The sequence below is a fragment of the Cyclopterus lumpus genome, chromosome 19 (genome assembly GCF_009769545.1).
Source record: "Cyclopterus lumpus isolate fCycLum1 chromosome 19, fCycLum1.pri, whole genome shotgun sequence".
Lineage (NCBI taxonomy): Eukaryota > Metazoa > Chordata > Actinopteri > Perciformes > Cyclopteridae > Cyclopterus > Cyclopterus lumpus.
In genome coordinates, this window is record NC_046984.1 from 8,695,060 (window position 1) to 8,719,233 (window position 24,174).

At 46.1% G+C, this 24,174-nt stretch overlaps 1 protein-coding gene across 1 annotated transcript; it reads right to left on the reverse strand.

Annotated features, from left to right (window-relative positions):
* Positions 1 to 23,973, reverse strand: ntn2 (netrin 2). Its single transcript, XM_034558860.1, has 6 exons — positions 22,923 to 23,973; positions 11,856 to 12,044; positions 6,381 to 6,530; positions 4,283 to 4,336; positions 477 to 551; positions 1 to 386 (listed from the first exon to the last, which is right to left on the reverse strand). Exons 1-6 carry the CDS (start codon positions 23,971 to 23,973, stop codon positions 1 to 3), a joined length of 1,905 nt encoding a protein of 634 aa, XP_034414751.1.
* Between the last annotated feature and the right edge of the window lie 201 nt (positions 23,974 to 24,174).

Consider the following 24,174-nt stretch of genomic DNA (forward strand, 5'->3'; position numbering starts at 1 on the left):
TCACGCTTTGCTGCACTTCCCCTTCTTCTCTTTGCGCTGGAACTTCCTCAGACGTCTCGTCCAAACGTCCCTCCACTGGATCACCAGGCTGTTCTTATCGGCCATTAGGCCCACGGGCTCCGCCCCTGGACTGGCGTAGCCACCGCCGGGACCAACACCCGGACCCGTCCCTGTGCCCGTTCCACCGTCGCTACCGCCCATCACCAAGAATCGCTTACTCATCTGGATCCTGGGACATTTGCAGGCCAGGTCCTTCATGTGTACCCACAGGATGTTGTCGCCTCGCTTCAAGGGCTCGCCGCGGCTCTTGTACACAGACACCAAATTAACGGAGAACTTCGCCCAGTCCCCGACCGTCTCCATGTCCAGCACGTTCACTTGCACCGCTGAGGACACATTCATGAGAACACACTCAGGCCAATACTCCAAACACAGCACATTCAATAATTATGGTAGATAATGAATCCTTCTCTTACCATAATCCTTTTTGCAGTATTTTTTCATGTTGATCTTCAGGTTGCCCTTCACTGGTTTACAATAGGACTCACAATCTGCAGAAATAGCACAGACAACCGTCACTCAGGCTGCAACTTCACAACACTTACTGACACTCATATTACACACATAATGGGACACTTACACACTTGAAATTTGATTCGTCATAAGGTTGCATTTGAGGTTTCATAGTGTATTATGTGGTGCTTTTGTAGCAGCAGCACCACATCTGCAATGCAAAGTGTGACAAAACCCCGTAAACTGTTATGTGCTGTGAAACCACCAATGACCACACTGGAAATCCTCAAAACGTGTATGTGCTCATTTCTGCACATGCCCGTCAACATCTTTGGACCATATTTGTACTTACATTCAACAGTGCCGAGAGACTGTAGCAGCTCGAATAACATTGAGCTTGGTTTGTTTTTTTGTGCGCTAAAATACAACTTCCGACAAATCCCACATCAAACTGCTGCAAAGGCCGGTTGAAACATACCAGAGTAGTACAAGCGTTCAGTTTGACATGTTTTTGGGGGTCTTGAGAAAAGACAGAGCACGAAGGAAGCAGGTCATGGTTGGGTGGATGTGAAGAGACCTTGGCTGCCAGCGTGACGACTGAGACCACACATTGGACAGATGACCTCCGCTGACCATTCATAGAGCCAGGGATGAGGTGTTATAATTACGATTGTGACAGTTAAAATGGACCTCTTGGCTCGGTGACCTTTCTCAGATCTCTTCTTGACTGCCTCTAAAACCAGCCTTGGTTTGGTTTAGTTGTCATGTAACTATGAGAGCCTTTTTTTTCACGTCGACAAATATGAAAACTTCACTGGAAAGAATTCAGCCCTGAATGTCTCACTATGGGACTTGAACCAACATTGTCTCTGGCTGCAGCCTCACATCTCTACATTCTATGGCACCAACGTTACCTTCAACCTGCATAACAAATGAGACGATAATACTTGAATTTATTTGTAAATTGATGTTGAATATGTCTATGACCTGCGAGAGTTGGAGAGAAGTCACATCAAATAAAGCACATGCATGTTACTATTTCCCCTAGTTTGTTTCTTTTGAGATCCTGAAATATGTATTTTGTCATCTCAACTTTAAAGGCTTTGCTTCTCTGTGATCATTCTCTGCGTTTTCCATGAAGCTGGAAGCAAAGGGGAATGGGGAACAAAGACAGGCTGAACCAAATTACCTTTTGAAAGTGCTCTTTTTAGCAATAAATATCCTTGATACAATGTATAGCACTGTGTTGTGTTTTTAAATTGTTCTCATGGTAACTACTGCTACTGGAGCAGTGACAAGAAAGAGACACTGTTGATCATTGGGAAGGCTCTACTGTACTTGAATGGACTTTATGAACCGTCTAATTTTGCATCCACTTATTTCAATTACAAAACTATGAGAAGGTCACAAAGTTAAGAAAAAAATTTAAATGACAGACTGAAAATGTGGAGAATGCCAGGAGGGTCATATTTCAACATGGTTCCAATCAGTTTTAGTGAGGGGACACGAAAAGCTGACCACGCTGCTCGATTGTCAGGGCATGCAAATGAAAAACCACATGCTGGTGGTAACTGGACTGGTATCCGTGGTCAGACCTCTCATTGCCTTCAACAGGAAAACCATTCAGTCGCGTTGCTTCCCAAAGCAAACCAAATAAAATTCCAGGACTTAAAATGCCCCAATTAAAAGAAACGGTCGTGAGAGAGAGAAATTACGCTTTCTGGGGTTGAGAGAAGGGGTGTTGCATTGGTGGTTTTTTAGGAAGGAGCAATGGAAGGAGGAGAAAGAAACGGGGGACCCAGGAGCCCATTAAAATGTCCAGGAGGCTTGGCTGTATATCAGAGCGCTGGAGATTTTATTAGCCAGAGAGAGGACAGACAAGGAAGAAAAGGGAGAAAGAGAGAGCAGATGGCGGCTTCCAATAACCTGCAGACAGGTTTTAGGGTGAAAAAAAACGATGAGTGGAGGTGTAGATGTGGACGGCTGCAGAGGTGTACGTGTGGAGGGATGCGTGTGTGTGTGTGTGTGTGTGTTGTACATTTCTCACATACTTTAAATAAATGATGATGAATATCGTAGCTTGCTTAAGGACTTTTTCATTATACGCAAGCTTGTGGTTTCATGTGCCGATCATTATCATGCAAGTGTGCTTGCAACTGTGACTGGCATGCATTCGTACGAGCTGTGCATGGATTTCATTAGATCACTGCCATCGTGTGTGTGTGTGTGTGTGTGTATGTGTGTGTGTGTGTGTGTGCGTGGTATACAGTGGCTGGCCTAAGGGTATCAGTGGTAAAACGCTGGCTGGGAGACAGTGTGTGTTTTCCCATGAAGAGTCACTCACTGCTGGCTGTTCACCTGGAAAGGCTCTCGGTGAATCGGCCACTGACCCAGAAGACCGGCCCACTGAAAATACTCACAATGGGCTCAGAGGCTGTCGATGCCCTCGGTCCTTTGAGCCCCGCTCACTATGCCATGACAAGGACAAATTGCACCCACCGCCCCTTACACAAAAACTTTCTGGGGCCTTGGGTTTCTGATGTTGAAGCTCGTTCTATGGTAGTTTAGGAAGGAGAAAGATGGGGGGAAATGCTCTGGTGTGTTTGGTAGAGCTTGAGGTGAATTGCCGATCAACAACTCTTTTGTTCTGAGACCCCGGAACTTTTTCCCAGGGAAGTAAACACAAGAATGAGCTGGACTGTGCATTTTTTTTGTTTTTAAAAAAAGGCTCAAAGGTCCAAGTAATCGTGAGGACATTATTATTATTGATTTATATTTCCATTCAAGGAAATATTAAGACACACAGTATTTCTTGAGTCTGAAAAATAGTTTTCATGTCTGTGCGTTAAATATGCAGCTAAAGCCAGCGGGCCGGCTCACCTGGCTGTGTCCACAGGTACCCATCTGTTATCTCTCCTTTGTTTAATGTGTTCATTTTGTAAAGAAAAAACACGACTAAATATGCCTGTTCACAACCCTTTTTCCCAACAGACTCTAAGACAAGAAGATAACAAGAAAGCAAATAAGTCAAACCTTTTCAAACCAATGTATTCATTCTATAACATTTGATTTAATATGAGGATTTCTATAGTTACTGAATGCAACGCTCTTTGACTGTGTTTGGCCTTCAACTGTAGATATCATTAGGCCTCAAACTGTTTTTGAACAACAAACCGATGTGCTTTGACTTGCTCGGTAGAGTATCTGTGGCAACTTGGGGGGCGTGATCTGCAGCCTGAGTGATGATATATGTTATAAACCCACTAATGAATCAACGTTTCCAATTCAACACCACCATTCAAATCAAACAGCCACAGAATGAAAAATAAGGGTGGGGTAATTGACCGGAGCGTAAAGTGGACAGTTAGAGGGAGAGACTGAACACATTTCCCCACCAGCCACTTGCCAACTCTCTTTTTCACACCTCAAAACTCTCCCATCCACTAAATCTCCCAGCTAAACTTGAACTAATCACCTCTGCTGCCTATCTGCTGGCCTTGGCTCTCGAGCGCTGCGAGGCTCCACTAACTTGAGGTTAACGGTTGGGGTAAACCGTGCCAGGGACACAGCTTTTTAAGACAATGGAAAAGTTCTGCAGGTCCCAGTGCACTCGTTCTCTTTGCCGAACTTCAAAAGAACGGACCCACCCTTCATTAATATTTATTCCACACCTTAAAACTCAAGTCCAGAAATATAAAAAAAATATGTATTTTTTTCCTCTCATAAAGCAGTGGTGCTTATGGGCGAGGCGTAGAGGGCGAATACTGACCTGCTGGTTCCTCTGTGCTGCTCACCACAACTGTGGGGTTGACCACTGGGATTTCTGAAACGCACAAGAAATATAAAGTCATTTTGCTGCTTAAACTTAAATCCACGCCTTTAAGGTGTATGGTCTAAGGGATTTGGCTGTATGCCTGCATATGTGGTCAAAGAAATTAAGTATGTCTGAATTCATTATTAAAAGAGTTACTATGGGAAGGCTTCGTGAATAAATAAATAAACACACAACAAAATGAAGAGGGTAAGCTTAGTATTAAGAAGTATAACGTGTATCTGCTCACCAAGGCGTATAAGAGGAAATACTGGGGTTGTCTTACAGTAGGTTTGTGACATTTGTCAACTATACACATACAAACTCAGAGGGCACTGCAGAAAGACATGCAAGATGAACATTGATAGAAATACTTATTACTTATTGGTGGTGAGAGGGAAGACAGGCTCAAACAAACCATGCATCCCACAAACTAATGTCATGTTTCAGGAATTGAAAGATCCTGAGATAAGTGTCTGAAAAAATGGAGGTCAGAGGAGCACCACAACTACACCCAATAATCCAGTTTGGAGAAGTCAATCCATTCAAAGTCGGCACACTTGATACATCAGAGGCACACTGATTAAAATGGAAAGGTGGCTGCACTAGATTAGTATCGTCCTCCCCTAACAGATGCTGGGTTAACACTGCTGTGTAATCCCCATGCAGGCATGTATAGACAGATGGACAGATGGCGAGGAGACAATCTTGGTTGGATGATCTTCAGACAGATGCAGCCCACCCTCGCTGTGCCCGCTGGCTACTCTAAAAAGTGCCTGGTGAAATTCCTCCAGGACTTCTCTCCCAACCGTATTCAACTTTCCAATACAAATGCTAATGCTGACAACGGGCCCTCTGCATTTACCGTGAACAGAGTCACTGGAACGCAGGCTTAGAATCCACACAGAGGATCTGCTTTTGATAGGATTTGGAGGTTGAGGGCTTGAACCGAGCGAGTGGGAGTGTGTTGGCGGAGGGGAACAGGGGGGTGGGGGACGGAGGAGGAGGCTGCAGTTGTCTCTGAAATTATGGACACCCCGCCAACAAAAACAAACAAGGGCACTGAGCTTTGCAAAGGCAGGCGCAGCTGCTAGAAGCCACTTTGAGTCTGTGTGCTCTCATGGCCACATCTTGTGAAGACAGACAGATGATGAAAGGATCATTCAGATGAGGGTTGCTGCCATCATACTAATTGGCTGCTTAATGGGCTTTGTTCTGTCTTAGGGTCTAGGACCTTCAATAGGAGGTACGATGCCCACCATGAGGCCATATTGACACACACAGTTGTCTTTAACGGTAGTCAGAATGGATCCAAACGTGCGCATGTACTTAAACGCACATACACAATTCTGCTTGTTCTCACTGGGATGGTTCAGTGGCACTCAAATGAGTGGGGTCTGCCATCCATAACCACAGTTGTTTTCTCCTTCTCGCCCATCCACCATCTGCTACTGGAGCAGCATGCGAGGGAAACAACACGGCACCATGTGGCACCATGTGGCACAGTGTGGCGGAGCTCAGGACGGCGCTGGGCGCCACGGTTTGCTTTGGTGGAGGTTTTCTTGCGAGTGTGTGCAATGTGCGACCGTACCGCCTGGCACACAGTGTGGTGGAAAGTTGCCCTCGATTACGCATGCCTGCATGTACCCACACGTTTGTCACAGGAAATTAAAAACCTGATGTAGTCGACACACACACACACACACACACACACACACACACACACACACACACACAAAACAGAGTCTTGCGTGGGCTGTTCTCTATGAAATTATCATTGCATTTTTAGTGGCAATGCAGACATGTATTGTATTTTTGCAGTGCAGTCTGGGTTGTGTGTGCCTGTCAGAAGGCCAGAATGACTTTAGGAAGTGTGCTTTCAATTATACTCTGTAATCTTACTGGTTTGAGTATGTGCTGCTTTTAGAGTAGTTCACTTCTGTATTATAACTATGTATTAAGCCTTTTGATATGTTACATTCTTCACAATGGACAGTTTTGTGCAGATGATTAAATTACAACACTGAAGACAGTGTCGTGCAGTTGAGTCACTCACTGATGCAGGGGGCCACGGGGGAGCGGCTCTGCTGGTAGCCCTTGGCGCAGCGGTTGCAGGTGATGCCGGTGACGCCATCCTTGCAGGGGCACTGGCCTGTGGTCTGGTTGCACGTCTTGCCTGCTGCGCCCACAGGGTGGCAGTCACAGGCTGGGGGTGGGGGTCGGGGACAAGTGTGAAGGGGGGAGGGAGGGTTGCGATATCAGAAAGGAGGGAGGGAGAAGGTTTATTAGATGTTGATTCATCAAACATGTTGCCAAAAATTACACACACACACAAAAGACAATGGTGGATTCCTCGGATACGAGTCTCTGCAGAGTACAGGATTCAATCCTGTAATATTCGTTAGTTTGCCAGCAGACAGCGGGCTATGGATTAGGGCTGAATGGTTGGGTGTGAGGCAGCACTTTCCCACCTGTGCTTTGGATCCCCTGAACACCGCGGGAAGAAACACTGTGTATGTTTGTGTGAATGAGAGAAAGAACGTGAAGGCGCCCGGTGATGGGTGTTGTGCACCACTGTCGGGAGACCCAGAAAGGCACACGGTGTCCTCCCCTCTCCGCTCTGCTCGGTGCCCGCCTGGTGACACACCCTCTGCTGTTTCAGCATCACTTCCCGAAAGGAGAAACGGGTAGTGAGGAGAGGCACAGTGCGTCAGTGTAGTCCAAACACAGCCTCTGGCTCAACAGCATAAACAACAGTGGATCTAACCAAACTGTGGCTACTCCGACTCCACTAAATAAACAGACATTTGTTCTTTGAGTAATAAACACATACTTAACATTTCACAGCAATCCAGCCAGACAAACACATCAGTGACATATCAAAACAAATGGAAGACTTTTACATCTTCTTGAGGTGTGACGGATTGGTCTCACTTCAACTTTGACATTCTCTGTCCAGAACAAAACAATGCAGAGTTTAATTTCCTGTTCCATCTACTGACATGCTGCCAAAAACACTACGAACCATGAAATACAAGGTGAACATGCAGCTCCTTTCCTTATTGTCCATGTATTTCTTTGGAAAACATGCGCAGACTATAGTGCAAAATGACTAAAGCAAATAGTGTGACTCGACTGTAACAAGATAGCTGTAATTGTCCGAGGTTATCAAGAAAAGACAAGAAACTTTGGGAAAAAACCCTGTAACCCAACAGTTTTTACAGGGTTTGCCAGAGAAGGCAGCTGCTAACATGCCACGGTTTCTTCCCACCACTTTACGGAACTGTGAATGTTTATTTGCGCCGGACATATTTTAGCTGCTACAAGAGAGGAGAGCCTGAGGACCCTACCACCTGTTGACTGGGCAAAGGGAGGGTTTGAAACTGACCCAAGAGTGATCATCTGTGTCTGGCGGCGGGGTGGAGAGGGATTAACTGCAGCTCAGATCTTCAGAAACACGTTTGCCTTTTTTTCCGGTGAGGCCAACCCGGTCCACGGATGTCGAAGTGGCTGGGCTCCGTTTGAAGCTGTGCTCAGACACGTAAATCTGATGCTCCAGTGTCCGTGCAAAATCCCCAACAAGGAAACTCAAGCTTTGATGACACTTGGTAAGCGTTCCTGTCTGACCCAAAAGAGAATACACGTCTGCATATGGCAGGATGTCAGAGGTCAGGCCAACAAGGGTCTCCCCACTGTGTGTCTGGTGCTCTGTGCCACCATAGCCACCCTCGCCAGTCACTGCCACTGTTACCAGGTACTACAGGACCATTTGAGAAACTCCGTCATTCCTGGAGTTTGTGACCCCCCTTTCATTTGTGTGAAATGATTTGTCTAAAGCACATGTGGGATAACCCCCCCCTCCCCCACCCCGTTATTGGATCTGTCTGATACAAGTCTGGAGTTGGTCTGTCATGCCTGCAGAGACATGTGGCCATTGTTTCCCCAAGTGAACAGCACAAGCTATCAACTCAATCCTATCAGTATGAACACGATGTGAGTCATGTTAGATGTTCTCACTTCCCTTAAAAAACAATCATAGGCTGTTAAGACATTTGGGCTTACTGTCAGAGTCCACTATGTTCAGGAACATTTTAAAAGAAAAACAGCAACTGCCAGATCTGAACGGGCTGGGAATGGGGGTGGTGGTGTCAATCTCCACCCCCGGCTCTCCTCCTTGAACTGCTTTTCTGAAGTTTTATGTGCTGGGGCTCGGGCCAGTTAAGAAGCAGTAAAAACGTCCTCAGAGGTTGATGACTTTTCAAGCCTTTGCGACTGCCGACGTGACAGCCACTGCGTAGGGATTTGTAGTCCTTTGACAGGCTCAGTTTAACTGATTCGTGTTGCGCTGTGCATGTGTGAATGTGTGCACGTGTGCATGTGTGCACGTGTGCATGTGTGCACGTGTGCACGTGTGCACGTATGCATGTGTGCATGTGTGCATGCATATGGGCTAAAGTTCTTGTGAAGACTGCTTTTTGTCTGCAGTTATTGTCAGTTGCCACATCCGCAAGAGGTTGCCCTTGGTTGGAAAATTGTTTTTAACCAGCCAGTTATGTTCTGCTGGTTACTTTATTGTGAAAAAGAATGTCTGAAAATATGTGCATTTCTTATAGGTATTAAAAAGCCTGGTCTCACAACATGACAAGTGAATAACATGCCACTTTCATTCAAAGTCATTTAGCATGTTATTGCTCTGCTTTTATGTTTGCGTGGCATCTCATGCAATGGACGCTCAGAAGTGCTTTGGAAGTTGACGAATAAAGAGCGGAAAGGGAGGATGTTGGGTCGAAGAAGTACACCACTGTTGACTTATTTACGTTGAATATTAATTTACGTAACAAACGTCCTTAATCGGGATCTTTTCCTCAACCTAACCAAGTAGTTTTGTTTGAATTCACAATATTAACTATGTGTTTGAAACGAGTTGGGAATGAAAAGCTTAAAATGTGTAACATGACACGAGAAATGTCCCATGAGTTAATTCAAGTAATTCTAATGCACGAATAAATCGTGCACAACTATTTTTTAAAATTATTTTAGCGTTTGAAATAATAACGCTATGTTGAAGGATCTAAACAGAAGATCAATTGAGCAGCTCCTCCCTCTCAGGGACACCTGAGATTAAGATTCACATTAAGATCACAGCTACTGGCTAACCTTGATACTAATGTTAGAGAATTGGTGTTATTCGCCCTCAAGGATCACATTTGATGCTGCTATTGGCCAGGTCCTATATTACTAAGCTAAAATTACCCTCAGAATTAGGTTGCATAACACATTTTCTGTCCACAGATCCTCAGAAAGACATTTGAGACGTACGGTCAATGTGGTTTATGTTGGCCGGCTCATTTTAAATGCCTTTTATCAATGTTCTTTGTGGTCAACGGATACCAGCTGTACGGCTCGGATTCACATAAAAACCTTGGATTTTGAAGAGCTCATATATTGCAGCGAGGCCATGTGGTGATCGCCGTGTTTCTTTCACTTCCACCGTTTTAATGCTTGTGACACAGCAAAGGGCTTGTGGAGAGGCCGGTGCCTGGGCATTTCAGGAGGCCTGCAGTGTTGTGTGCGTGTAAGTAGTGGTGTTGATGAAGGCAGGAGAGAGGTGGTTACCCCGCCTCATATACTCCACAGAGTGTGCATAGACACCCACCTACAGAGCAGATATCATTAGAAACAGACATGGCCTGTGCGTCCTCTCAGAGACCTCCCAACTCCTTTCTCGCCTTTAGAAAACACCTGTGTTGTAACTCCATTGCCGACGTGACCCCATTCAGCCATACCGCAACTCTGACTCTGTATCTTAACACGTGGAAAAGATCGGAGCTGGGAAATAAAAATCAGGGACGCCATGGTCAAAAGAAGAAGACCCTGGTTTTACAGGCTTGTAGTGAGTCACGGGGGAAAGAAATCAGAAGTTGGGGAGGAAGAGGAGATGATGGTTCTAAACAATCACGAGTTCTGAAAAAAAAGAAAAAGAGAACGAGGGCCGAGGCAAAGGAAAATGACAGCTCCTAGAAGGCTGCGGAATTGCTCTGATCAATCATGGAGCCAGACACTCAGCAGAGGCTTTTCAGACGTTAACTTTCATTTCCGTCACATCTGGGCCCTTTGTTGGGGGGAGGGGGATAAACTGTTTACCACCTGATCATAAGGCTTTGATAAAAGACAAATTGCAGTGTCCGGAGAGGTGGGGGGGTGGCATCACACTCCCAGGTATTGCAGGAAATGGAGGGAACAATTTGCACACGGGAGCGCACATCTCAGGCCTGATCTCCCGTCAGGATTGAGGCCGATCTCAGTGTTTTGGTGCAGCAACAGGTCAAATGACTTCAGCTTTAAGGAATGCGATTCAAGTAACTGTGGAGTTTTTGCCAGCGCTTGATGAATGGCACAACGTCTCAGCGCAACTGACATGGGCAAGTGCGGCCTGACGTCGTGCCATTTCTAACCTCGTGGGTTTCGGTTACAGCCGCTCGGGTCGGCTACGGAAGGAAAGCTGAGCGGAAGCCAGTGGGAGACTTTTCAACCAGGACATCTTTACATCTATGAGCGTCGGCTGCTCTCACTGATGCCGTTTCTCACTTTCTGGAAGTGCTTCTTTACCTTCATCGGGATCAACAGGATAAAAAAAAAAAACACTTTCTCTCTGCAATTGATTTTAATACTTTGCTGAGCAACAAGTACAGGATAATGATGTTATCTTTGCAATGGGTTCAGTGGGAGTAGAGAAATGCCTCCAGCATAATATTGGGCTGAAAGATATCCACTGCAAATGTGAATTAATTAAAGGGTAAAGACATTTTTCCATGAGAAATGCCTCGGTCAAGTGATAATATTACGTGGTGTGTGGTATGGAGAAACATTTGGTGCGACTGCCAGAAAAGCTTTGGGTATATTATCAATTCGTTTCTCTCTGCTATGGTATGGCACGTTAGACATGCTGATATTTTTCTATTAAAATGTACCATGTGTATGTTTCTAATCGTAACCTTTAAAGTAAAAGCAGAGTAAGAAAGTCTCAATCTGCTTTTGTTTGAACATTTTGTAAATATTTGGCACAGCATATTGCCAAATGAAAACTCAAACTGAGCTTAAAGTAATAACCCATGACATGTTCATATAAATAAATATTCATTTTTGCTAATCTCTTAATGATTGATGCGACACAAAAGGGATCCTTGTTCATAGAAACGTTTCCATTAGCTGCTGTAAACATAGAGCGGTTGGTAATTCCTTTAATTCCGACAGCAGAAGAGATTCATATTTCGTGCTGCATGAGCAGTGATCACCACCGTGTACGTAATTAGACTAAATGAGTACCATCAACAGAAAGATGCAAGGAGAAAATACATCAAAGTTGCTGCACGGTTGCCAAGTGAAGTTTAGAAAACAGCACAGCAATTAGAACCAGAGAAAACATCATGATTACCACATAAAAATAAACAAAGATTTGTGGAAAAAATAAACTCATCGCATTAACTATAATGCACTCAACAGCGTCACTTTTTTTGTGTGGGACTTTTACCTTTGCAGGCTCGCCGGTGGGTGATGGGTCTGGCCAGGTCTCTGTAAAAGCCCTCTTTGCAGTAGTGGCAGTGGCGGCCTGCGGTGTTGTGGCGGCAGTTCATGCAGACGCCTCCGCTCTTCCTCCCCGACAGCTTATACAACTCCATGTTGAATCGGCAGCGGCGGGCGTGGAGGTTGCAGTTGCACGCTGCGGGAGGGACGAGGACAGTCGTCAGTGGTGTGATCGCATCAGTGAAGGTGAGTGAATGTAAAAGTATCCTTATAGTATTCATCAAGTGTGAGTCCGCTTCGATGAAATGTTTACGTGCAAGTGTGCATTGCAGTAAAATGTACGCCTCCTATACTGTATGTAAATCATAAGAGAGCTGGCAGACATTTGGTAGAGAGTGGTTCATAATATACACCGCGGCTCGGTGCTTGGCTGCTATTACAGAACTCATCAATCAAAAGTGATATTTGCAGAGCTCATTTTCTCCATTTCATAATTAATGAATTCTGGTCTTCTCAGCCCGTCAGTTATTAATCACTGGATAGAGAGACATTAATTTCATGAATCACTGATGAGTAAAGACTTCTATAAGATCTATTAAAAGCGAGAGCGATTTAGAAAAGGAACTGGCTCGAGCCAGCTGTCTTCTAAATGAGGCGAGCCGCAATATATGGGACATGGGGAGTGAGGTTATGTCTCTGCGCAGGCCCTCCCAGTTTTCAGCTGATTTCCTTCTCTTTGCCTCACAAGTCTTTCCATTGATTCCTCCCTGTTAGACCACAATCACCAGCTCTGACATTGTTCATGAACTCTGTTCACCCTCTACTTTTTGGGATTGCGTTTGAGAGGCCTAATGAGAAACCTGCCCTCGTTGTTTGCATAACAAAGTTTGATCCAGACCCTCTGCTGGTTAAATCAGAGTCAGACCTGGGACCTGAAGTCTTGGCCCTGGCTTCAAAGACGACTGCCGCGGATCCTAAAGTTATCCGCAGATACATTAGAAAGGGGTAAACAACAGCAAAGCTGCTTTCCTAAAAATATCAACAGCTACAGCAAAGAAGGATTATTAGGGCATCACGACAGAAGGTGATATTAATTATTCTTGTGGGAGTGTGATTGAGACAATGCTATAACAATGGATGTTTAGAAGAGAATAAGACACAATAATGGGGAAGAAGTAAAGACAGACTGGCTGAGGGACTGGAAGGCTTTTATGTGAATCTGTGTGCAATACTGTGGCCGGTATAGAAATATAAGAACTTTCATGAGAAAGGAGAGCACAAATATCATCCTGCTGCAGTCAAGGTCAGTTCTGCAGTTACACTGAGCTCAATGATCTGTATAGCGTTAGATGAGCTCCTTGCAGTTGATCTAAAATGACTGTTAATGACTCGTGGCTGTCTCGCAGGAGGAGGATGACTTTTATGGCAAGTAATATGCGAGCAGTGAACGATATTTAACTTCCATCCTCACTGAAGGGGAATCCTGGCACCAGGTTAGGGGAGGTCCAGTTTTCCCTGATTTCAGACCCTGGAAAAAAAGGGGGGCGCACATTCCCAGACTGTTTCCCAATTCCATCTGGTTATTACTCGGCCCAATTTGTATGGAATTCTGCAGTTAATGAAATACCGTTTCATGTATGGATCCATAATCGAGGCAGCGCTGTTTGTGTGAAGACACTGCTGTATGTTTTGGTGCGCTCTCATGAACTTAAATGTTACACTTTTTATTGATTGATGGGGAAATTCTCCTCCTGCATTTAACCCATCATTAGTTATCAAGAAGCAGTGGGCTGCAGTGAAGCACCCGGGGAGCAACTGGGGGTTCAGTGTCGTGCTCAAGGACACTTCAACATGCAACTAATGGGGAGAGCGGGGATCGAACCGGGCCGACCCGAACTTTGACCCTGGAGAAAACTAGAGATGTGTCGGATACCGAGGGATGCTTACAAAAAAAACGACGCTCTTTTCTAATTCTTAAGTATTAAGTATTAGTAAGTAAGTTTGAACTGTAAACACACATCAAACTCGTGATAATCTGTGTGTGTGTGTGTGTGTGTGTGTGTGTGTGTATCTAGTGTGTGAGCATGTGAACTACAGAGCCTGCCCGACTTCCTATGAAGGGAATGTGACAAAGAACACACCAGCTCCGGTGAGCGGCCGGGGCAAGAATGAGTTGAGAGGGGGGGGGGGGCTGTGATTATGATCAAGCGTCTCAAACACACACACAGCTGTGAGCACTTGTGTCCATTAACACCTTGCAGCAGAACATGAAAGCGATGGATCACATGTTGAAGTACCGACGGCATCTTTCCGATTCTCCGCTTTGCAACAAGATCGGCCAACAAAGTCTGAAGTGAGGAGGATATGTTCAAGTGTGGAGAATGTAAAGAAAGCTCCAGAATCTAACCTTTAAATGGTTTAGCATGTGCAGCAGGGATGGCTTTAACAACAGCCAGACGTGTGTGTGAGACAGGTAGAGGTAGTGACAGAAATAGCACTTTGGTATTGGGGGGAAAAAAAAGAGAAGAAAAAAAACATGAATGAAAATGTGATCTTAGGTTTACTGAGAAAAATAAATAAGCAAAAAGCACTCAAGTGTATGTGTTCCTGTGTGTGTGTTTGTGTGTTTTCTATGTTGTACTGTGTGCAGTTAACTTCAGCTCGGCGCTGCAGCTGCCCAACAATCCTGGAATGTTTATGGGTTTGTTTTGAAGTGCTTGTGAACACACACACACACACACACACACACACACACACACACACACACACAACCATGATACCCCCCACCACTGCAGATCCCCCCCTCACCCAAATTAGGCTCAGCGGGTATAACTAAACACTGTTGAAGGCCATTTTTCAATTCATTAACACACCAAAGCCTCACTAGTGTGCAGCAACAACACACACTCACTAATTGTTATCTGTTAAAAGGAACAAACCCGACACGTCAGTGTTCTGTGGGTGGTGGAGAGTCAGCAAAGAAACTCAGATCCTCCAGTAAGCGCCGCTCCTTTATGGGTCAGTGTCCAATTTTGAGGATACATCAATCTGGATCCTCGCGTTGTCGTGGAAATCAAACAACAAACACAAGCAACGGGCTTGGCAAACAGAGGGATGCTGCAACAAAAATAAAAAGGAGGGGATGGCAAGAAACCCCTCGGAAAATATTAGAGTAGAGAGTAGAGTTGCACCACTTCAAAATGAAATGAACGGCACCAAATGTTGGTGAAATAACTGCTGGAGTCTTGTTTTGATCCAATATCTTCCTCTACGCAGTTTGCACACATTTCAGTTTTTGGATTATACTTCTGCTTACTTCAGTACAGGTAAAAAAAAAAAGAAGAATAAATGTACAGTTAAAAGTAGGGAATATTTCAGGTAAGGTGGACTGACAGGATAACACACCGCTGTTCCACCTCAGCTTTCATAAGAGGTTCCTCAACAAGTAAATGTGCTCTTAACAAGCTCACGGACTGGTCTGTCATGTCTGCTATGACAAATTAGACCGTGGAGACTGCTCTAAACAAATAAAATGCAAGTGTGTTTGTGGAGTACACCGCCTCTCTGCTCCCCTCCACATGTCAGGGATAAATAACCTAACCTCATTTTTCCATTAGCTCCACCAAAGCCAAGCCGGTATGCACAGCCAATTGATTTTGGATGCCTGTGCAAAACTAAAATCCCACGGCTAAAATTGGTTCTTGAAAATCGAAGGGGCCGCTCGCCCACCACCTCTTCTCCCCTCCTGGCCCAGGCTGCGGTCCAGACCTGCTGCAGCCCCCCTTGGGTGCCCTCTCCGCCTGGCCAAACAGGCTCTGCTATATGGGCCCCTTCAATCGTGTGTGTGTGTGTGTGTGTGTGTTCGCTGAGAGTCTGTGTGTTTGGACTGAGTTCCGCCTGGCTGCTCCAGCCACCTGCTCAGGGCACTGGGGGGGAACACCCGGTTAATTAGCTCCTCATTAGAGCCAAGGCAGTCTACATTGTGGTCACACACACACACACACACACACACACACACACACACACACTTCTTCAAGTGGTAGTAACTGCTCACAAAATGACATGGATCAAATAACAAAGATGCAAAATAAAGTGAAACAAAAAGAGAGACTTAAACGCCGCCGGCTCTAATGAGCTGTGGACAACAAGCTGAGACAAAGATTTAAGAACTAGTCCTGCGGTGTGTCTTACGTGGGCCGTGCTATGACGAATGCAGTACCTCTTTGTAACAAAGCCCCTTCAGAACCAGTTGCTCTTTGCTTCTCTTCCTTATAGGCGTCTTTTACTCCGAGCTTCGACACCGTGTCTCAACCCTCCCCGCCCTCCACTGGTTTCCGCGGTTAGCATCACGTCGTGGGCTTAAGAGCCGGCTCTTGGGAGCCCTTTTGAACTAAGAGTCTCCTTAATTCCTCTCCCACAACTTCCCTAAGCCTCCATCCCCCCCTCTCTCCTCTTACTTTCATAAGACCCCATCTTGAATACTCTCACTGGTTGCCTCTCCTTCCTTGGGCTTGTTTCCTTCCCCAACCCTTTCTCTTGTCCATCCTTTCCTCCATCTCCCGTTTCTCTCTCTGGATGGCGTCAGGCAAAGAAAGAAAGATTTTAACGAGATTAGGCTGGAGGGTTGCCATGTTGGGGGGGGGGGGGCTGGGCTGGTGTCAGTGGTGAGTTGAGTCTTTAGCTCTGTTCCCTCTCTCCGGTCCACTTCCCCACATCTAAACACTGTTATCTGTCTTCCCCCTTTGCCTTCCCTCTCAGTCTGCCTCGGTTGCTCTTTTTCCTGCAGTCCGGATCAAAGGAGCAAAAGTGGACGACTGTTGAGCAATCAAATTATCACGGCGAATCAGTACAAACCAAAAAGGTAAAACAGATGTACTTGTGCCATGACTCTTGGCATACACAGCCGTGAGGTCCAGTCTGGGCGATGCATGCAATGCCCGGACTGGTTTAGAAATAGAAGTGACAGATGGAACCTACTGTGGAAATTCACCACTGCGGCCAGAAATGACAGTAGAATTGCAGAGAAAAAAAAAAGATCCTAATGTTTGTCTCGGTTCAGCGTGTGACACACAGGAAGCAGAAGAGTCCTGGGCTGATGACGGGTCACCCGGAGCAGTACAGTGGAAGGTCAAATGTGAGGAAAAAAGTAAGAAGCTGGGCTCTCCAGTAACAAACACCATGTCATCTTTTTATTTGAAGTTAGCCCAATTCGAGATTACCCTGATGACATCATTGGGGTCTTTTTCTCAGAGCCACAGATGGCATGATACGGCGCAGCGCCCCGTTAATTTGTCAGGAATTACTTAAGCCGTTATTTATTACTCAAACTGCGATTGGAAACTGCCATACAGTAACATTTCAAATACTTGAACGTGAGCAGAGACACATACATACAGTATGATTTGGAATACAATGACTGCGACCGTGACAGCCTCAGTCAGACAAACCACAGTTAAAAGGGAGCAAAGCAATTATCACACACTCATTGTTAAAAAATGTTCTCCTAACAGCCTCTGAATCTTGCTGCCACCAGCAAAACCACATGTTTTCTCAGGCAACAGATCACAGAGGCCTGCGACAGCATAAAAGAAGGAGCAAACTATTACCAAAATAACTGAGAATTCAATGAGAGAAGGAAAAAGAAGGCTGATTTCAGCAAAAAGAGAAATCTATATGAAATAAAAGAAGAGGTGGCGGAAGGGAAAACGTCCATTCAGAGGGTTAGTCTTTGACAAGAGTCAGTTACATAAAGGATCGGGGGGAAGAGAGGGCCGGCGGTGACGGGCACCTCAGGAGGTGATTGCTACCATCTGTGGGGGAGAGTCGATGGGGGCCTGTAGGGAGAGCAGGGTGGGCACGCAGCAGCTCCACCAGTTTGCTTTGGCACAGGGATGAAACACCACATCACACTTCTAGGTTACATGCGCCTCTCGCTAATGCACAAATGCAAGGAGATGCGCGGACACACACACACACACACACACATACAGCCTCAAGGCAGCCGCGGAGCATTTCTGAGCGATCCAGCGCTTTAACCCGGCTGACATTGTTATTTGACACTGTGCTGTCCTTAACATTTGTTTCACCGTGTTCCCTGCTTGCCAGAGAGCCTTTACGGGTGGCTTCATGGAACCAGAATCCCTTGTGGATTGGCCAAGGACCAAAGTTGCAATACTGACAGAGGGAATAAAAGCAAAGAGCAAAGCTACAGTACAAACCAATCAACTGGACAAAACCCTGTTGGCTAAGCCAGATAAAGGAGGTTACTCTTGCTTCAAACGCACCACACACACACGCACACACACACACACACACACACACACACACACACACACACACACACACACACACACACACACCAACACACCTCATGTTTGTTGGCCTCGCTATTCCAGCAGCCCCTGCGTCTCACGCTAACCACCCCAGAGGCATCATTTCATAGGGCTGTTGATTTTAGAACAACATTCCTCTGCTGTGTAATTATTTAAAAGCACAGGAGGTTTCTTTTTAAAAATCACTTTCTTTCGCTCACCCCCCCACCCCCCCTTCAACACACACAAACCTTGCCTGCTCATTTGTGTGTCCCGCTGTAGGTAATTGAAGTGTCGGTTCCTTGTTAGCCTCCAGCGACAGGCGGCGGAGGTGGGAGGGTCTTTAGGTCAATTAGCGAAATTAGGAACAAGGCACATACATGTAATATCGAGGCAGCTCTGGCTTTTTTCATCCTTACCCGTCTATATTGGGCCTTTCACTGAGCTCCATATCATGTTGCCCTCTACATTTCAGCTAGCTGCTGTGTGCCCGATTCTCAGGGTTCAATTTGGAAATTCAAAGCAATCCAGTGAAGTTACCATTGTTCTAGCCAAGGCACAACAACACTGTGTTGGAAGAACACAGATCCTGCTCCTCTTCATGCCACGATTGAGAACCTACAATGTGTGGGGTTGTTCATGTTATCCAACGCATGCAGACTCACAAACTGTGCCATGGTTTCACGCGTGGACTGAGGTCATTTCTCGATCACTGGGATGAAGAAGTGTCTTGACAAATCAGTTGTACGACTGGAACACGGGCCTGACCTCTGCTTGTCCATGTAGGAGATGTGGAGGGGGGGAAATGGTGTGAAAGGGTGGAGGCCTTTTTTGAAATTCTAATTGGTATCAACAAACCATCTGCCCCTCATTGGTAAGGTGAAATAACGAGAGAGAAATTTTTGTTTGTGCTTCTGTGGTCTTCAGAGTTTCCACAGCTCCGTACAGATCTGAGGGCTTATTAAGTCCTGTTCCTGAGCATATGTTGGCCACACACACACATACACCTACACACACCTACACGCACACACACACACGCCTATGTTGGATCCGAACTGCGTTCCCTAAGAAACCCATCTGTCAAATTCCCCTTAATTCCAGCTTTAGTAGTATAATAGTTTCCAAAAAACCAAGGCTGAGCCCACCAAAAACCACAAGCCCCCACAAAAGGTCTGAGAGGGTCCTGACGAGACTTCAACATATTACTGTTCTGCTTCCAGTTCATTAGTTTGGGAGACTATGCTCTAATAACATATATTATGTAACGAGCAATAACTTTTTTAGACGTGAAACCTAAATAGTGAGAATTTCCTTCAGGTGATGACATGGACTGGTGTAAAATGAGGGTCTACAGTGAATACTTATTTGGTTGATTGAATTCATTTGAAAGGAAACTCTTCGTGTGCAAAAACAGAATATCATATCACTCATTCCCCATTGGACTCAATATGTCAAAACCTACTATTAAAAACATTCAACACGCCCAGACATTGCAGCAGAGCAGGAACACCCAGCTCTGCAACTAACCGCTCACCTGCATTTCTGTCAAATTAGCCCAAATGGCTATTCAAACAGCCTTCATATGACCTCTGTGTTTAATGCTATGAATGCATACCAGTGGGCCTGGAGCAACACTGGGAGCAGACCAGGCCTGACTGGTCCATTAGGGATGGATGGTGTCTGGCCCTGAGCTCGTAGCGTCCCACAGCAGTACTCTAGACTTTCTGCAGGCTGAGTACCAACGAGGCCAAGGGAGGGATGAAGAATAGAACAGCTTGGTGCCGCAGCCAAACAGGGCCGAGAGCAGAGAGCTCCTACACCGCCATAAAGCATCATCTACTCAGGATGTCACATTGTCGTTGACTCCACAAGAGGCCACTTCATCTTATGCAGTGACTTTGGCTGACTCTATTATGGCATGACACACTGTCTCGCATTTTTAAGTCAACAAAGTATTTACATTTCGGCATCGACCAAGCCAGCAGAAAAGCCAATACTCCATCACAACAAGTAACCAAATAGCTCTCATCCATCTGTTTCCTCATTCTGTCCTGTGGCTCAAACTCCGGGCAGATAAATCACAGCTTTTTCCGTCATGTCTCCCTCAATACAAACAGACACGCTCCTTTACGAGGCTGCCCTCTCTGACTACTAGAGCAGGGATTTGTAAACCGATGTCTCGAGGCAGAATTCATAGCGAGGGAGGCGGCAGATGGGGCGTGTGCGTGCATGGCTTGTGTCTGGAGACAATACACAAGCTTGCCAAGAGCGCATACAGTAATCTTGGCACGGCGCATGGCAAACATTTAGTAAGACCAGCAAACAATCAAACCAGCCTGTTAGAATCAATGTTCTTGTAGTGCAGGGTAAAGATTAAAGTCAAGACTGCTCGGAGTGGGAGCACAACTTAAAGGCATCTTAACAATAATGTGTGAATAAGTGGTGAAATTGGCTACCAGGCACATGCTTTCTCAAGGATTGACAGACTCTGAGCCAGGCCGTGAAACAGCTATTGATTTGGCTCTACATCTGCCGACTCTGAATCCCTCATTACCTACAAGCCATCTCCCCGTCAGCTTAACCCCGTCACCACCACACAAAGGATCATGATCTCAGCCCAGCCCCTTCAGACCCTACCTCTAACCCGAACACCCACAGGGCCTCACGAAAGCTCATGTGACACCTAAGGGACTGCTTGAATCTCTAACTTGCCCCTCTTACACACTTGCCAAGGCTAAATACTTATAACTCGCTGCCACAGTGGCTCCCACGGCAGCCCGCTTTCTTTTGTGCACCGCATCAGAAAGAAAAGAAAGCGGAGGAATCAACAAGGGATGCATTTTAAGAACGGGTTTTAATATACACTAGGGAGACTTTTTTTAAAGGCCGTCCTGCTACTTTGAGGATATGTTGGAACCAGTTCTACCGGAATAAGCTGTAAAGAGGTCTTTGGAACATAAAATTGGGGACATCTGGGACAGACTTTTTGGCTTGTCCGGATGTGTGATCAGGTATAGCGTGCAACTTGCAAAAGGCTTTCACTGCGCCGTATCAACACTGGGATTAGGTCATCAGAGTTGGCCAGTGCAGCCAGACTGTTTAGTCCAGGAATTGTGGATGGAAGTGACATATTAATCCTGCCGAGAAGAGCTCCACGGGAAACGGGTGTAACATTTCGGAAACAGCTACGGGACATTTGAAAGAGGGCGTGTGCAAACGTATGAGCAAGAAAACACTGAGGGATTCACAGGATATTGTTGTGGAAGGAGCTTGGTGCGTAGTGTGTGTGAGTGTGTGCTCGTCTCCGAGAGCAGAGTAAGTGAGGGTGTCAAGGATAGAGGAGTAGCCAAAGTAAGGTAGTGTTGGCCCGAGAGGTTTCAGACGACAGAGAGAGGGAATGTTGGCTTCATCGGCTGGTCCGAGGCTAAACTGGCTTTGCTCTTCTGGCTCTGTCACTCTCTGTCGCTTTTAAACAAATCTGTCACTGTTCAATGCTAAATATGATCTAATGCCAGCTCAGAGGGCAATTATAACATGTTAAAAAAATATACACCGTTTTCCAATGTTCTGCTCCTGTTTTTTTTTCTCTCCTGTTGTAATTTTATTTAATTACGGGGAAAGGTTAAAATAGGGACAGTGGTTTCTAAAATGGTTTAATTTTCCCTACACTAACACATTTTTCTGACAAGCAAAATTGACCTGAATTAAGTTCCACCTATGTCTATTTAACACATAAATGCTGTTAAAATGACCACCAAAGAAACATCCACATATTAGAGAACATATTCCTGCTGAAAACATGGCTAACATGGCATATGTCTAAAACCTTTGTGTATCCATTAAATTAATATACACACCAAATCTCACATTAAAGCCTAATGCAGTACAAATGTAATCAATTTACATTTTAAAAAAATTGCCAGAGAAATTGCTCTAATTTGACGTGGCAAGCTTTCAGAGTACGTCTGGATGACTTTTACAGAGCATGTCTTGCGGTAAAGCCAAATAACACTGCCAAAAAACATTCTTGGATGACTTAGCTGTAGCGCTGTGCCAATGACTCGCGCTGTTGTCACCCGCTGTTTAGACTTGCTCGTGAAAAATCATCATGATTTTGTTAAGAATTGGGCTGTTTCTCAAGTGAGCGAGGGTAAATAGAAGGGGCTGATGGGAAACGCAAGGAAAGGGATGGGCTTCTTGTTTTGAGAGACGTTGCCAAAGTTGCAAGTTCGACCACGGTGTGTTACCAGAACTCCTCACCGGTACGAACACAAACCTATCCGGTTTGTTCTGGCAAGACTCCGAATTACCCCTCTGACCAGTCAAACACAGGTCAGGATGTTACGTTGATGTCCTCATATTGAGAGCGGACGGTGAAGAGGTCATGACTTTAACCAACAAAGAAATAAACAACGTGTATTTTCAAATCATTTCTTAATTTCCACTCACTCATTGAGCTAAGAATTGTGCGGCTGAGGAAGGCGCGGGTTTCAACAGATTACATTTGCAGGCTGCGTTTATAGTGGCCAATGAACTGTTATAAAAACAGCTAAAGGATATTTCGCTAACGACTGGGTTATTCATCCTCTCACTCATAGAGCCATCGTGTGTCCTTTCAGAAGATCTGTTGTGCTATATGTAAACTCTTAGAAATTGTCTGTATTGTTTGCAGGTAAAAGAGAAATCTACAGTATGTTCCACATCACATCAACTGAAACATGTTAAAAGCACATGAAGAACGACCGATAGAGGGAAAGACTTACGCAGACACTCATTGGCCTCGCGGGCATTGGCCCTCTGCCACGGTCGGTCGTAGTGAAAGGGCTTGCAGCGGTCACATTCAGGTCCCTCTGTGCTGTGCTTGCAGTCACACACCAGTTTGCCTTCCTTGTCTTTCAGACAGCGCGAGCCGTGTCCGTTGCATTTGCACCTCCCACCCACCTGGAAGTCTCCCACTGCATAGAAATAAGTAGGCAGCGTTGTTGTCACCGCCATGGGGTCATCGTCCCTCCCTCCGCTGTTGCTTCCGGCACCCAGTCCCAGCTCCCGGGGCAGCTGGGGCCGGCTGAAGACTACGCGGATGTCAGTGACAGTCACCCAGTCCTGAAGGACGGGGCTATTGTCAAAGTCTTTTCCGGAGGGCCGTCCATCCAGAGTGCTGAAAGCAATGAGTCCTCCAGACAGCGGGTAGAGGTCAGTGTGGCCATCTGTGCAGAGAGCCTCCTGTTCGTTCTGCTTGGTAATGGATGCTTTGTTGGGCCGATTGTACATGCGCCGGCACTGTGAGGAGTAGAACTGGTAGGGCACCCAGGTCTTGCCGTAGTCCATGCTCTTGTGTATGGCCAGGGACTCGGGTCGTGGGGAACAGAACTGCAGGCTGACGTAAGTGATCTCAAACTTTTTGCCGAGTGAAAGGGTGAGGGTCACGTTGTGCGGCGAGGTGTTCAGATTCTCCGACTGCCAGCAGGTGAGATTGTGCGCTGAGTTTAGGTCAGTGAGGTAGGAAGCAGGGTGGGCACGGCGAGGGTCAGCTGCGTCACAGATTTGGCACGTGCGCACAGAGGGCCGATCGTCGCCCCGCTCCACCACGCTGCAGGAGCGGGACAGAGGCCGGCCACAGACGCTGGACACCGTCACCTCCTTGCCGAAGGCAGCGTTAATAAACTCGGGGATACAACGACGGGCTGCGCCGGTGTCATCGTAGCAAGGGTCTGGCGGGGTCTGCTGCCCTGCGAAGGGATTGGCGACACTGTGGGTGGAAGCCGAGCATGCCAGGAGGCACAGGGCCAGCAGGCACCTCCAGGGTTGCCTCATCCTGCTCAGAGGTCCTGCGTGCGAGTGTGTGTGCCTGCGTTTCTGCACGGATGAGTCTTGGTGTGTGTAACCAAGAGTCCGTGTGTGTAAACGTGAAGTTGTACGCGTGTGTATAATTGTGAGTCAGTGGAAGCAGAGTGTCTGAGCTCAGTGACCCTTCACTGCAAGCCGACCAGAGTCCTTCCTGTAAGAGAGAGAAAC